The sequence below is a fragment of the Osmerus mordax genome, chromosome 12 (assembly GCF_038355195.1).
Source record: "Osmerus mordax isolate fOsmMor3 chromosome 12, fOsmMor3.pri, whole genome shotgun sequence".
NCBI classification, from domain to species: Eukaryota; Metazoa; Chordata; class Actinopteri; order Osmeriformes; family Osmeridae; genus Osmerus; species Osmerus mordax.
In genome coordinates, this window is record NC_090061.1 from 10,420,106 (window position 1) to 10,435,963 (window position 15,858).

Sequence of the window (15,858 nt, forward strand, 5' to 3'; positions counted from 1 at the left end):
TTTACTGAACATACTGTACCCACTCTGGAGAGGGAGAAGATACTGGTTTGAAGGAAGTTTATGCCTAATTTAAAGCCTTTTCCTTGCTCATGTCTTTGAAAGCATTCTGTTCCAAACGAGCAGTCAACTTTTCCCCATGCAGTTGTGTTAGCTCTATTTGAAGTTGCTGTAATCTTTGTGTGCATTCCACAGAGTCTACCTTTTCCTGAAAGATGTCAGACCTATTTCACAGAACTTACTTTTTTGAGAGGTCCATGACAAGAAGCCAAGCACCCAAAGCACTGAGGATATAGTTGTATTATTTTATTTTCTCTCTTTTCCCTCAGTAAGATTAAAGTTAACTGAAGTTCAAAAGCGTCTGGATGCCCTTTGTGTCCCAAACAGGCGATGACCGGGGTAGAGAGCGACAGGATTTTCACAGGAAGAAAAAAACACAAAAAAACAATCCTTCACTCTGGGCTCAGATGAAACACTTCTTAGATCCTTCCTCAATCAAAGAAATATGAAGCTCTGCTTCAAATATATGACTTCTATGAAAACATAGGGAACATGCTCATGTCAAGTCCTATTCTGTCAATCACATTAGCGTTCATCTTATTATCATAAATGGTGGTTAGGATAATAGTGGACATTGTTAACATTGCCTAAGAAAAGCCTTTCAGAACAAGGTCATAAGTGCACTATATTACTATTGTTCACAACTTGCAGTCTATACTGTAGTACCATCTGACATGTGAGAGGGATCCTCCCAATTCATCTTACAACTTTTCACAGCCCAAAAAACAAGATGACCTATGAGGGGGCTGAGTTCACAATCACACTTGGTCCTAATCTCTTCTTCACCCTCACCTCAAGTGACTCATAACCAGACTTTATCCCTGTAAAACTAGAGCCCACATCCAAGATGACACAATCACTCAGCCAACACAGCCCCAGGTAGGGGGCTCATTCCTGGGCTGGGGGCTGTCAGGGTCCAGGGGTGGAGGGGTCAGCCTGGGTCTCTCCCAGCCTCCCCTCCCTGATGTACCCATTAGGTTGTCCAGAACCAGTACTCAAGGAGCCATTTACTTGATTGACTTGAGTGAGAAAGCAGGTCTTTTTTGTCCCTGTCTATCAATAATAGGCCAATCAGCATCCCGGGGTTTAGCCAGACTCTTCATGAACACTTCACCCTGATACTGCCTGCTCACAGGAATACCAATTTCAGAATGACAATTTAGAACAAAATTGAAATATGTTTACTAGTTAGAGGGCTGCAATGGTTACGAATCATTTTCAAAGTGCATGAGATTCCTGTTAGAATATTTAAGCATCTCCTCCTTGATCAAAGTCCAATTTAATGAGCACGTAAGGAATTAGTCAGTGGAAGCCTGCTACTGGAATGGTGCACTGTAAACTTAGCTGAGGGGATGATCAGAAGTGTGAATTTGAGTGTTGGAGTTTTATAGTCAGGTTCATGTTTACATTTTCCCCAATGCTGACAGTAACAATGCAATATCAAATAAAGTATAGATGTATGCATTACATGCCACACGTTTGATTTGCACCTTAAATATACTGTGATGTTGAAACATTACTTTCACAATTGTGTCTCACTTAACAAAAGCACAATGTTTGAAAACGTTTTTTTACTTATCCTCATTCTTTTAAAAAGTAGCATAAAAAAGTCAGGAAGTTGCAATTCTAAAATGTTTGCTTTAGTTGCAGATCAAACCAATGGCAATACAACAAGTTTCATTGTTATAAGACAGCTGCCATATCTTAGTAAGTTCATGAGACTACCAACTAATTACTTGCTTCTTGTGCACAGTGAAACAAGTTGCCATAATGTATGTCTGACAAACTGCCTCTGCAATGTAATCCATAAGCTTAAAGCTTATTTTAGTTCTCCAGAAAATGTTGCAGACTGTGATAGAGAGAAGAGAGAAAACAAAAATATGAGATTATAATAGGAGATAGAAGAGACTATATACCTTGCAGAGGAAACTGATGTTGAAGCCGAAGGTCTGAGCATTCCTGGAGCCAGCGTTCATGTAGTTGCCCATCAGCAGCACCATCTCCAGAAGTTTGCTAAAACAGTCACTCTTCTTCACCTCCTCGCAGGCAAACGTCACATTCATGATGTCCGGCCGAATGTTGTTCACCTGTTCCTCAAAGGTTAGCTTGAACAGGATACCATTAAGGCGAGGTCGTAGCAGCTTCACTGAGCTCATCTGAAGAAAAAAACAGGGCTCAGATGAGAATTTATAAACTTGCAGAAATATGTGGCTATTCCAACAAAATGCATTATTTAAGCCTTAGAATTGTGTACATTTGGAATGGGTTAAAAGTTTGATGCTTTTAACTCACTGGCACCATCAAACCAGATTTTCTGGACATTCCCAAAGTTTCACTATATCATAAAATAACTCAGCACAGAGCAATATCTACTAGAAGGCCAGACAGTTCCCCTCCATCTCCCACATGAACTTTCATTTGGAAAGAGAAATAATCGCCCATGAAACAGATTTATCTGTAAATAATACAGCTCTAATCAATATGTTTATTCCATGCCGAAGGGCAGGGGGAGAATTACCAGTAATAGTGTCTGGGAAAAAAGAAAAAGAAGATGGAGAGAAGGAATAAAAACAAAACAAAGGAAGTTGACTTGCAGCTAAGATATGTAGCGGCTGAGCTAACAGCAGACACTTTCTACAGATTGCCACATCATCTTGGAGGCAGCCTCCATACCAGCCATGATGTTTCATTACATTTCAAATGTATTCATGTTTATGAGCAAGTTGTCTATCAAGCCAAAGTTATTGTGTCCCCAACCCCTCTCTCCTCCCCCTCATCCCCTGATTTGATTTCTCTGTATATTATAAGAGGAAATCACAGTAAAAGAGGGCGACTTGGTGACAGTTGTGAAAGTGACTTATTTCCCCCAGGAGCAGTGTGTTGTGGTGTTGATGAGCAGAACCTCACCATCAGGATGTTATATTACTCTACTCTGTTCAGACAGGGAACTGTTGCACCTTGCTTCATTAAGTCTCCCCCCCCCCACCCCCACCCCCAAATAATAATAATAATTTAATTTCACTCCAATTGTCTAAACGTGTCAACTTCACATTGGACGGCAAAATGTGCCCAGATAACATGAAATCCATTAAGCTATATACCATGATAATGTCAATGTATGACAAACCAATAAAGTAAGGGCACTCTATGGTTTAACATTATAGTAGCAGTGAAGAAAATGTAAAATACTATATAGCTCAAGGAATGAGTGAAACCAAGAAAAAGAGCTTGAGGCAACTATATTAACTAGAGAGGGTACAATTTCTGGGGAAATTGTAGGGTGTGCTTGCTTGCGTCGGTTGAACAGGGGTCCGTTTTTGAATGACATTTTTAAAACTGATATTTCTGTATATTTTATATAAAAATGCATACTTATTATTTATAAAGATTACATAGATTTAAAAGCATTTTTTTTTGCTGCTCATTTACAACTGAAAATACGAGTGAAGTGTAGAATGAAACAGATCTTCTCATTTCCCCTGCAAAAGGCATCCTCATCGTTGAATCAAAACAAATAAATTTGGCAGACCGGTGTAAAAATTGACCTAATCTCTATGACGTAAACGTCCTTTTAAGTTTTTCCCTTCTCGTGATATTTTCATGCATTTAGCCTACTCATTGCATTCATTCATGAATAAAGAACCCCCTTTGAAGATTATTCTACGACGTTACCGGCAGTAGAAGATTGAATCGCGATTCAAACAGTACCATCTTCTAACTGAAAATATGCCCCCAAAAACGTAAATAAGCTTGACATTTATTTAGTGGAAAATCGCTTTCATGAAAAGCTCACTGGTAGCGATCATTAAGTAACAACAGTAACAACGCAAAGTGTGCTATCCCTGTGTGGAGAAACTGCCCCGGTAAATTCTACTACTACAGTACAGTAGACTACTGCTGTGTTTGTCTTGGTAGCAATTGCGTTGGTTGAATTGGATTTAACGTTCCGTTGTACGGTTTAGGCTGAAATTAATTATTTTCATGAACAGATTGACAAAGTTTAGGCTGTGGCAATGAAGTTAAGGTTAGCAGTTAGATAGACTTTTGATTTAAGTAAGGGGAGTGACGAACATGTTCTGTCGCCGTTTGACTTCCTACAGCTGTGTAGATGTTTTTGTAGTGTCTCGGGTAGGCTACAGCGTTGCAGTGAGCAACACTGGTTTGAAACCACAGGTAATGATAATTTCACCCACAAATTGTTTACTTGTAATGTAATGTCATAATAAATCCTACAACGGAAATGTCAACATGGGCAACAGAGGCTAATGTCATGATGCTAATGCTTCAGTGAAATAGTAGACTACCGTTTCCAAAAGTAGATGTAGGCCTACTTCCTTAATAATATCAGCTAATATTGTACATTACATTTCATAATTGTGTTTCACATCACAAAGTAAAATGAGGAAATAGTTATCACCCTGGCCTCTTTGCTTGTGGCGTTCCTGCAGCTGCCTTGCAGTAAAGCTATAGTTAGCCTAGCTATCCCCCAAGTTAACAGATGTGAAACGAATGTTCTGCTACAGGAGGTCACACGTGTTTTCGTGACGTTAGTGACGTAGTGACGTTAGTAACGTCAGTGACTGTGGCTAGCAAATTAGCCACCGTTAGCTTTTCACCACAAAAACCATGCAACGGAATGTAAATAAAAATACAACCAACGCAATCGCTACCAAGACGAACCTTTTGACACCGCCGTTGTGTATGTACTCCAAATATTGACTGATCCTTAGGGGGGCGAAAATAAATAATAAATAAATATATATGTGACAGAACAAAGGTTGTGCCCTTGCCGAAGGCAAAGCACACCCAAATAGCATATAGAGTATAACAAAGTTTAGCATGAAGGTGTTCTGACAGCTGTGAATTTTTAACTGACTTCCTTTATTATAGATATCCCCAATATGCAATTTTGGGGGAATTACCTAAAGACACGTACACAGTATAAAAACTAATAATTATGGTTTATGATGAAATTCAATCTGACCATTTATCTTTCTTTTTTTTTATAGATGAATCACTGCATCTGTGAGTCACTAGTGGGGCTATTAGGTTTGACTTGCCATAAAAAATGCCTTTTATATTATTGGTCTTTTTACATATTACTGTGTCTCTTTAGCTATTGAATCAAATCAAATGTATTTGTATAGCCCTTTTTACAAGCAATGACACAGAGGGCTTCACATACGCCAATATAACTACCCCTCAACCAACCTCAACACTCACGGGAAAAACTCCCAGAAAAAAACTAATTAGAAGAGAAAAAATTGAAGAAACCTTGGGAGGAGCAATTCAGTGAGGAATCCTCTCCACCAGAGACAGTTGGTGAAAGAGAGGTGCCTGAAACATAATAGGCCTGAAACAGCAGACACCCTAAAGGCTGTCTTTATGCATCTCCACCTCCCTTTTATTCCTTATTCTCGATGGTTCCATTCCCCTCCCCACCATGGCCTCTACCAAGTCAATAATGAAGAGCTGGGTAGCTACCAATTTTCTGAAATGGTCATGAGTAACAATGAAGTGAAGGCGTAGAGAGAAAGTACAGAATGACATATGGGTAGGTACACACTGGAGAGTCAGCGACATAGAGACAGACAGACAGACAGACAGACATGTCTTGAGAGGTAAGCTAAATGGTATACTGAGAGGTGTACAGGGTTGTCTACTTACCACTATGCCAAACTGTTCTGACTCACACAGCTCCTCATACTCGCTCTTGAGTTCTGCCAGCGCACTCAGCTCTTTCTGCTCTGGAAGATTCTTTATCAGGTTCTGTAAAAGAGAGAGAAAGAGAGTCAGCCTTAATTAACTGATGAATAAAGGATTATATTCATACTGCCATGCTCACTAAGCCTACAAGGACAGTTATATCAACATCCTTAAACTTACACAACCTATTATACTTATTAGAAGGTAGACTAAGCCCAAGAGACACAAAGTACCAGGGTGGTGATTCGATGTTTCTTCTCATTTTTAATACTGAGATATGATTAGATGCACCTTTGAGATGTTCCATTGTTCAGACAAACATTTAATATCTCCTTTAGTATGTTTATATGTGCATTAGAGCAGGTCTCAGAGGGAGTGGGTCGAGCCAGCAGGCCAGATGAGAGGCAGGGCAATGAGAAGGAAAGAAGGTCATGTAATAGCTACTCTCTTTGACTGTTTTAGCAAACTTCTGGAGATGGTGCTACTGATTAGCGTTAGTGAGCTAGTTCAACACATGTAATAAAGACAATAACTGTTAAATGGGCTTCGGTTTCAGTGTTGGATTTAAGTTGATCAACTTTACAATTTGTAAATTCATGAGTGCCATCATTCCATGTTTGTTTTTTCTACTTTCAGAGAAGCTTTTATATGCAATTACCCTCTCAGAACAATTTAAAGATTAGCCAGACAACAACATATAAAAAATGTTAAATTAACTCAAAGAAATATTGCATTTCCTTAAATGTTAAAAAATGTCCAATCTCATTAGATCCCATGATTTAGACAGTGGGAGCAAGGTGGTACTGGATCACCTGATCAGCTATGGACAGAGACATGGACAACGCCATGGACCTTTTGGCTTGACCACATCATTAGACAAGAGAAGCCATCACTGCCATGGGCCCGAGCCTTCCGGCCACTAAGAACAGCCTATCCGTTCCCCACGGGGATTCACAGTCTTAAAGCCAACCAAGTTTGAAAGGCATAATGTACTGGATGAAAACTGGTCCCTAAAGGTTTGTGACAGCTGCAATAAAACATTGCTTCTCTCCTTGTCTACACTCAGTTGGTGTATGTCAGAGAAAGAGTTATTCAAACTAGAGAGAAGCAGCATAGACACACTTAACATGATCTCTGAATCTCAATGATCTCCGAAATTATTCATTTCTGGTTCAGAAGAGATACTATTTACATATGAGTTTAGTGAGATAGGAAATCTTACTGATTACATATTCCAGTAGTTTAAAAATCCTCGGTTGTAAACATGTGCCGACTCCCAACACCCCAACAATAAAAAAATAAAATAAAAATAACACCAAACCACATTTTCCAACCACACTTTATTTATCCCCAGGCGGGGACATTTGAGAAACCAAAAATGGCAGCAAAACATCCTCTCTTCCAGTCTTGTGAACACTATACTAGCAGTTGCGCTGAAGAACCAAGCCTTCCTCAATAATGTATCATTGATTTAAAATGGAATGCTGCAACACAGCAGTAAACCATTCAGCCTCTGAAATCTTCAGTGTTAATGCTTGGGGAATCCGATTATTGGGCTTGTTTTTTCTTGTGCTACTGATTGCTGGGAAGAGACAACCAAATAAGGGTTTGTTGTAGTCCTCTTTAGAGCCTTTTTCAGCATCTCTAAAACTCAATGTTGGACAGAGAGGTGGAGATGGGGACTAAGATAAAAAGTTGAGCTGGTATTCTCCTATGATTGTTATTTCATTTGTCTGTCATCTAGTTAATTATCAGAAGCCCCATAGAGCGTAATTGACACAGAGGCAGTGCCATATGTGTGGCATTGTGGGAGTCTGGGTAGATGAGGGTGGGACAGACTTGACGCTGCAGGCCTCCCGACACACATGGCAGTCTGGGACAGATTACCGGAAGGTTTCTACAATCATTACACATTTAGTTAGAATACAGCAGGTAGAAAATAGCTATGCAAAGTAACGGACGGACGGTGATGGTTTATTTTGATTCATTTACTGAGCAACACGTTTAAAATAATACGTTAAATATATTTGAGGCAAAGCTTGCACTGGGCTTACGTACAGTACCCTAGTTCGGCATGCAATGCTATCATTGTTGACAACATGTAAAAATGTTGATCAAAAGGGCACACAATTACAATCCCCATACAATGAAAATGCAATGTTAGACATTATTCTTCAAACTGGGAGAACCCACCATTGGGTGTAGTTCTGTGACCCAGAAACATCTCTGTCAGTTTTGGAAGAATCTACGCTCTCTTTCAGCAGAGCTTATTCCCAACAATGAGGATATTCAATAGTGTTATCAAGAAATTCAATAGTGTTATTAACAATAAAGATGTTGCATGTATGTATGTGTGTGTGTGGGTGGGTGCGTGTGTGTGGGTGAGTGTATGTGTGCGTTTTAATTAGTGTGTGTGGGAGGGCTTCTTCTCGTCAACTGAAACAATCCATGATGTTTTCCTGTTTTGTGGGAGCTCTTTTTAGTGCATAACCATCTCCATATGCTGTCTTACCTACATAAGGATATGCACTGATGGGATAGGCACGAGTGCAATTTAGCTTTGAAAGGACAAAGTGCATACTGTGTATTCCACTCATTTCACAGCCTCATGTGTTTCCTGTACAGGCCTATATTATTGAAGGGGACTGTCATCCTGATCCATTAAATGTATATAATATAGTGTGAGATCTTTACTGAACCAAAGACGTTTATTCTCACTTACTGTAGATTGTTTATTGACTGCTTGGCCTCTTTACTTCCAAGGGAGGAACACTCACTGTTACATATAATGTAGTCATTACATACCAGTGAACGTACTTGCATCATCTCATGATGCACCCTTGCTGCACTTGAGGAAAGACTGGGTGACTTCCTGTTGGCATCATCCCTACCCTAAGATATGTGGTAAACATGAGGATAATTGAGTGTAGCGCACAGTGCTGTGCGGTGGTTCCAAGGTGCTCCTTATGGAGCGAAAGAATTGTTCTGTCATGCTACGGTGCTGCGCGTGCTGACAGGTGTCACAGTACACAGTGTCTTCCCGGTTGCAGCAGGACTCATCAAGCATGTTGTTCTGTCTGCCGTCTCTCACCGACACCTTCCCTCTCACAAGGGCAGCGGCCTTTGCAGCCGGCCCTACCTACAGCCTGGCGACCGGCATGGGGCTTTTGTCTTCGCCCTTGCTTGTTATTATTGTTTATCTTGTTTGTCAATCATCCAGATCGCCATGGCTCTCATCCATATTCATGGGGACCCTCATTACCTGGCTTGCCGTTTGGCTCCAGGGCCCTGGTGCTCGTGCCAGCCTTTGTTCCAGGGACTAACAACAGGTGACTGGTGCAGCCCGGCGCATTGTTGAGGCATCATTTGCATGGTGTAAAGTGCACATGTGGGACAGGGCGATAAGTATGGCTGTGCATCGGGCCCACTGGATTACCGCTTAAAGAGGAAAAGCCTGGCTCCCCTTGAGCTTAATTGAGGTTTTATTTTGGCACACAACACATACCCTCTCCTGCATCAAATGTTAATTCAACAACGGAAATGTAAAATACATTATGCTGATCAAGGAGGGTGGTTAAACAAAAACAAAACATCAACAAAAAGAGGGCTGTTTGGAATAAACAAAGCAAAGGTAGGAACCAGGGTACAGTGGACCAGGCTACTCCAGTCATTAATGAGCTGGAGAACCCCATGTCCAGGTTCCAAGGTTTGCCATTTACCCTTCACTGATTCTATCTGTGCTCTCGGCAAGGTTGGACATGCATGTGCACACACACACACACAGAGAAAATGTATATTTAAGCTTCTTGTGCTTGCACTATTCTCTTGGCTTTGTTTAATAATCATCAAATCACACCGAAATGTTAGAACAGGTGTGCATACAACAGACATACTTGTCTGTTCAATCTTCACAGTACAACCAAGTCTCCTAAACCAACCAGACACAGTAGTGCATGCTATGAAAGGTGTATGCTTTTCTTAAATGCCTTCTAATCCAACTTCATGTACTTCCTGTGAAATGCAACAATTCAGTTGTACATGCTTCATATTTTTTCCAAATTCTGTTTGAAAGACAAATTGAACATCACACTAGGTATGTCAGCTTTACTTGCTCCATCTTTCACTGGCCAATAATTTTTATGTGCTTCTTCTTTTTTTGGTTTCTCATTAAGTATAATGAGATTTTGGAGTCTGTCGCCCTTGGTTATTTGCCTGCCAGTCTATACCGGAGCTCTACTCTCTGGAATGTTCCAAGGTAGTAGCTTGTTTTGTCTGAATGGACATCACACTTGCATTATGTTAGAGGGCTCGACAGAACTTGACAAAAACAATAACTTTGATAATCAATTTACTTTGATCACCTTTCTAGTTTACTTTGGTTTTTTGGCTGTGCAAAAACTCATGCCAAAAGTACACTTGGAGTATGAAGTCTGATAGAAACTACTTCAGAATGTATTTTTTTGATGGAACTGTCATGATTTAGTCAAAACCTAGGGTCTAGGCCTCTTCAGAACTCCTCATGATTGACTGTTCAGTGGTATTGACTCAAAAGGTGGCATATTCAGTCATTTACCATGAGGCAGTCAGGAGCCTGCTGAGATGCCCTGACAGGAAGACGACAGGCCAACGTTTCACTTAATCTCTGAGCACAGGGAACAAGCCACATGCTCTGACACCTCCCGAAATGGAAGAAAAATCAATTAAAAAAAGACAATCGCATCTGTCAAACACTTTTATTACAGACATGGCTGTTCACAGATCGGAATGGTTAGAAAAACATCTTTTTCTCCCACATTGGTGGTAGATAGGATTTTTTCATTAGTTTTACATGAAGCAAGATTGACCTTGATTTTATCCATCCTTTTAAATTGTATTTATTTATTTATATTTAATTTATAACAATTGACATATTGTTAACTTTGACAGAATTAACCTCTAGATGTTTTTATTTTAACATAATAACTAATATTGTAGTTGATTTGGGCCTTACTGTATGTGAGAGATTATCAAAGAAACATAATTTATTCTAATTACCATATAAAATGTCACAACATGTTGTTACACAGTTTATTTTATCTTCTCAGTAGGGCCTTAGTGGTGACAGAATGTGACAACCCCCCCAAAAAACTCAATTTTATAGCACACGGATATACAATATACCTACATTTATGAAACACACTTAATGTTCGTAGGGGTTGAAGACATGTTTTCAATTTCAGGCAAATATCACAAGTGAGCTGAACCAAGAAGAGTGGTTCTTTACCTCAAGAAATTCTGTGAAAGAACACGAGAACCCAGTTTTCTTTGGAGATGAAGTTAGGGAGCACAGTTTTGGGAATGGAGACTTTATTCATCCAAACCCGTTGACCAAACTTAGATTCATCCTGGAGACCCAGTTAGCGTCGTTGATTGAATACGGTCCAGGGATGACAGTACTGGCCCAACAGTGAATACAGCAGCCTCACAGGTCCCATTGAGATAGGCTATTTTGGACTGAGTCCTGCAGTACAGTTCAAGCAGATGAAAACTAGATAGATAGTGTTCAGAGGAAATTGAGGAGGCCAGTGGTCTGTGTTGTGTGTGTGTGTGTGTGTGTGTGTGTGTGTGTGTGTGTGTGTGTGTGTGTGTGTGTGTGTGTGAACTATCACAACACTCAAAAGCACCTGAGTAAGGTCAAGGATAGGAAATTAAATCTCCAGAGATCTGCCTGTCACCTGGGTTAAAACCCACCTCAGAACTACTTGTTCTTTTATCAACAACAGCACACACGTGTTGGGCCACTGGGGAGACACCTGTGTGACTGACAGCTGAATTAGGAATAAAAACAGTCATGATATAGCATTGTGCCATGTTTTATGTATTTCTAAATGTTAACAGCAAACACTGCATTGGAAGCATTGTCAGTTCAGCAGAACCTGAAGTATGGTACGCACAGCAGGTGTGTCGTATGCACTGCATCCTAACGAGCTGTGGCTAACTCTACTGTTCACACAAGGGTTTTTTCCCCGAACTGTTTACTTAAGAGGTCAGGTGTTTACCCATGAATGACTCCAATAACGTGCACATATTAATCAATTATGCCACGCTGGGCTTTAACACAAAAGCAGCCTTTGTATGTTTTTTGTTGTTTTTTTTTCGTTGTTGTATTTCCCCCTAAAAATCCCTTTCTTCTCGAACACTTTCTCTCAACAAGGCAAATGCACACAACATATATTAATTACAATTGAATTCCGCTGGAGCAGTGCAGTCATTATCATTTCCTTTTGAAAAGGAGATGGGGTAATATCAAATACATTGGCCGACATGAAACATTAAGGAGCCACTCCGATATTCCACGCAACAAGACCCCAGGGCCAAACCCTCCACCAACCAGTGAGGTTGTGAGAAAAAACACATCAAAAATGGGCACTCAAATATTTAGTGTTTATTCCACTCATCTCCTTCATAGCCAGCATGAGTGACAGGGCTTGGGTGAGAGAAGAGAACTGTAGGAGTTCTGCACTAGTCCTTAGAAGTTTCCACAGCGTGACTCTAAAGAGCTAATGACAGCAGCTCCATTTCTAATAGTGAATAGCGAGTGCGCGAGCCTGCCGCAGAGAGCATACATTGTCACCATGGCATCATAATGAAAATGAGATTGAGTGGAAAGTGGTGATAAGTGACACCTTCACCTCGTCCTCTTTTACGGAAAACATTTATCCGTCAAAACTGAGGACGTTCGCTTCTGTTTTGCCCCCTGGATAATGTTATTTTTCCCCCCATCACCATTCAATCCATTCACTCCGCCAATCATGTTATCTGAGCTATTATCATAGAGGGACCAAGCACAGACATAATAAGTCATCATCACCACCACAGATGACTAATCATGGTGGGCCAAAATGTTCCCTTCACAGGGATTCATGGGCCATTGTGCATTCATATTTTTTGGTATACATGCATTAGCTTTGATGCACTCAGGTCAGTCTCATGATGTGCTTTGATGTGACAATGCTAATGTATAAATAGAGCAGCGTTGAACATCATAGGCAGTTGTGGTCCACAGTACTATATTTATAGAGAATGATATGGCCAGGGCTTGCTTTCTCATGGAGTTGGCAGAAAGCGTATTAGGCCTCACAGCCACAGGGTATTACTAAACGACATGCGCGGTACATTCTCTTTTTCCAAGACCTCGTGACAGCCATCTCTGGATTATGCCTAGTACGACAGCTTTGTTCTGAGCCATCTTATCATTAAAACTAAAGGTCAGATTGAGTTACTTTCAGCATGACCTGCAGATGTTGTAAACCCATCCAACAAGAAACATCGAATATGGGTGAGTGATTCATGATTTCATTGATTTATTTTCAGTTTTGGGGATCTATACCCACACTGTATAGCCATCAGAGCATTATTCCAGTAAATAAACCAGCCTTCCAAAGCTCATTAAGGATCTGTGCATTGTTTGGCCTTCTTGAATTCAGCTGGCATCCACTGTACAAGGGCACAGACCCAAATACCACCAGTGTGTCTGCTAAGCCTTCCCAACGGGGCAGAGAGGCTGTGAGGGGGTCTTGGGAAGATAACACCGCCAAAGGAAAGCCAACTTAAGGCACTGATTCCCTGGCAGTGGACTAGCCATCCTTGGGTTTGTTTTGTCAATTATAGCTGAGACCCAAACAAAAAGGAAGCTTCAGAAGCCTGGAAAGGAGAGCTGCACGTGTCAAGGTGGTAGCAGCTCAACCCACCCCCCCGACCCCAGCCCACGACCCCTCCAGATCTCACTGGTGCTCGGATAAAACGTCAGCAAACTCTTTAGGTCTATACACGGCACCGAGGCTTTTTTTGTTGATGTGTGTAGCTTTTTTTTTCCCTCGTTGATGGGCGTCTGAATAGTTGTTTTGTGTGGTGAATAAAGAGCGCTGGAAGGGAGCGTACACTAAGGACCCTCAGGTTGTGGCCTTGTCACTATGGAGACAATGGGAGCAGGGCTCAACCTGGCTGTGTTGCTGCCCGTCAAAAGGCAGGGTGGCGTGGGCGGGGTAGAGGCGGAGGGCTCTCAGTAGGAACAAACACAATGGGGTCAGACCCACCCTTTTTTACAGAGAGTGCACGTGCCTGTCCCTTTCCAGGAAGAGAGTGTCGACACGTCTCTTTCTGTGTCACCTCAGTTCAGGGCTCACAATAGCCCTGAATGGCTTTGTCAGCCCGCTGGCCTTTTCAAAGAGACCTTTGCCTCTCTGTTGCTATGACCATTTTCCATTTTACTGGCCAAACGTTCATCATTCGCTTTCTTTCTCTACCTTTTTCATCTGATGGCAGTTGAAGCTTTTGTCCTGCCGACAGTGTTGGTTTAAGGTGATGAGGGAACAGTCCTGAACTGGCCTCTCCACCATCAACACGCCAGACCATGGATGCAGCGACACAGCTCACTGTGGAGGGCCATTTATCCTCACAGGCCAACATTTATGGATGGCCACAGAGCACTGGGAGAGGATGGTGTGTGTGTGTGTACGTACAAGTGTGTGCAGTGTATGTGTGTAAGCATGTGAGTGAGTGAGAGTGTGTGTGTGTGAGAGAGAGAGAGAGAGAGAGAGAGAGAGAGAGAGAGAGAGAGAGCACAAGTGTATATAGTGTTATATAGATTCATATGGATGCTGGATGGCTGGTTAGAGACTGGCTTGTCTGCCTGTGTTCAGGGATCTGTATATCATCCTGGAGACGCTGATGGGTCTTAATGCAGAGAAAGGAGAGCCAATCAGCTCCAATCTATCCTCTCAGACAGGGTGATACAGTGTACAGGCACGCCAAGGCTAACTTGCTAGCACATTCCGCTGACAAATCCATTACATTAGGCATGTCAACCAAGCAGGAAGATGATGTGATTGAATGGGGGTTTATATACATCAAGAGTCATCCTTCCTTCCATCATCCCTTGCTTCCTTCTTCCCCTCCTCTAATTCCCTTGCTTCCTACCACTTCTCGCTCTTCCTCAAAAGCTGGAGCCTTTTTGAACTGAAGCATATTTTCAATAACTGCTTTTCCTCCATCAGGGGAGCCCGGATGATATTGAGCAGAGGTTGTATCGGCTCTGTCTGAACACGAGTGAATCCCGGAGCCCAGATCTTTGATTTGCCCATCGTGGTTAGCCTGGTGTTGAGGTGACGGCAGGGCTAAGAGCAATCTGACGCGCTGCTGTCCTCAGAGTGTCGACATCTCCTTGACCCGAGACTGAAGCAGGGCTGGAGCCAGCTCTTCACACTCTGAACTCTGACCCCAAAAAGCAAAGAGGCGAGAAACAAAAAGGGAGGGGAGGAGAAAGAAGCAGATACATTCTTTGCTTTTTCCCCCCATGAAGACCAATATGCTCCCTCCCTCCCCCCCCCCCCCCCCCCCCGCTCCCTCCATCCAGTATTTATTGGGATCACCTTCGTCCAACCCACACCTCGCAGGGTGGTAAAAGAACATCATCCACATCATGTTTCCTGGGCTAGGCAGTATAGAGTGCTGCTGTGTGCTATTGTGCAGCCATGCGTGTGTGTCTGTGTAAATGGTGATTGGCATGTGGCTGAGAGTGGCCGCTATAAGGTGATTAATGACTGGGGCGAGGGGAGATGAGCCGAGCGCAGATGGAGAACACTCTCTGGTCGGTGTCACCCAGCAGGGAGTCGACCTCCCTCTGCACTCCCCCCCTCCCAACACCTCTAAGACATTACCAACCCATCACCGATCTCCTCTCAGACATTACCAACCCATCACCGATCTCCGCTCTCCTTGCAGCTCATTCAACGCCGCCTCCACACATGAGTGATATTGTGGCTCCCCGTGGCTGCTCTTTGGGCAGCGGGAGGTGCTGGGTGTTTAAGTGAGGGCATTACCGACGACGGGCATTTTGTCCAGCGGAGTGTGAAGTGAGCATATGAAGGTGATGGCTGTGGAGGAGGAGAGGTTGCACAACCGTGCTGTTGCATAGCCCTGAGACTGAGGGAGTGGATGTTGAAAAAGGTCATCCGGCTAACCTCCCTGCTCATCCTAAGAGAGTAAGTACTGTCCTAGCCACACCGACACACTGCCCCAACATGTTGCCAGACTGCCAGCCAATTAAAGGTTACC

At 42.3% G+C, this 15,858-nt stretch overlaps 1 protein-coding gene across 1 annotated transcript in view; it reads right to left on the minus strand.

Moving 5' to 3' along the window:
- Positions 1–15,858, minus strand: part of diaph2 (diaphanous-related formin 2) — a 360,351-nt gene that overhangs the window by 119,859 nt on the left and 224,634 nt on the right. Inside the window, exons 23-24 of the mRNA XM_067247259.1 lie at positions 5,725–5,826; positions 1,974–2,213 (exon numbers count right to left, since the gene is read on the minus strand). Of these exons, the coding sequence (XP_067103360.1) occupies positions 1,974–2,213; positions 5,725–5,826 (342 nt within the window). The remainder of the gene's footprint in view (positions 1–1,973; positions 2,214–5,724; positions 5,827–15,858) is intronic.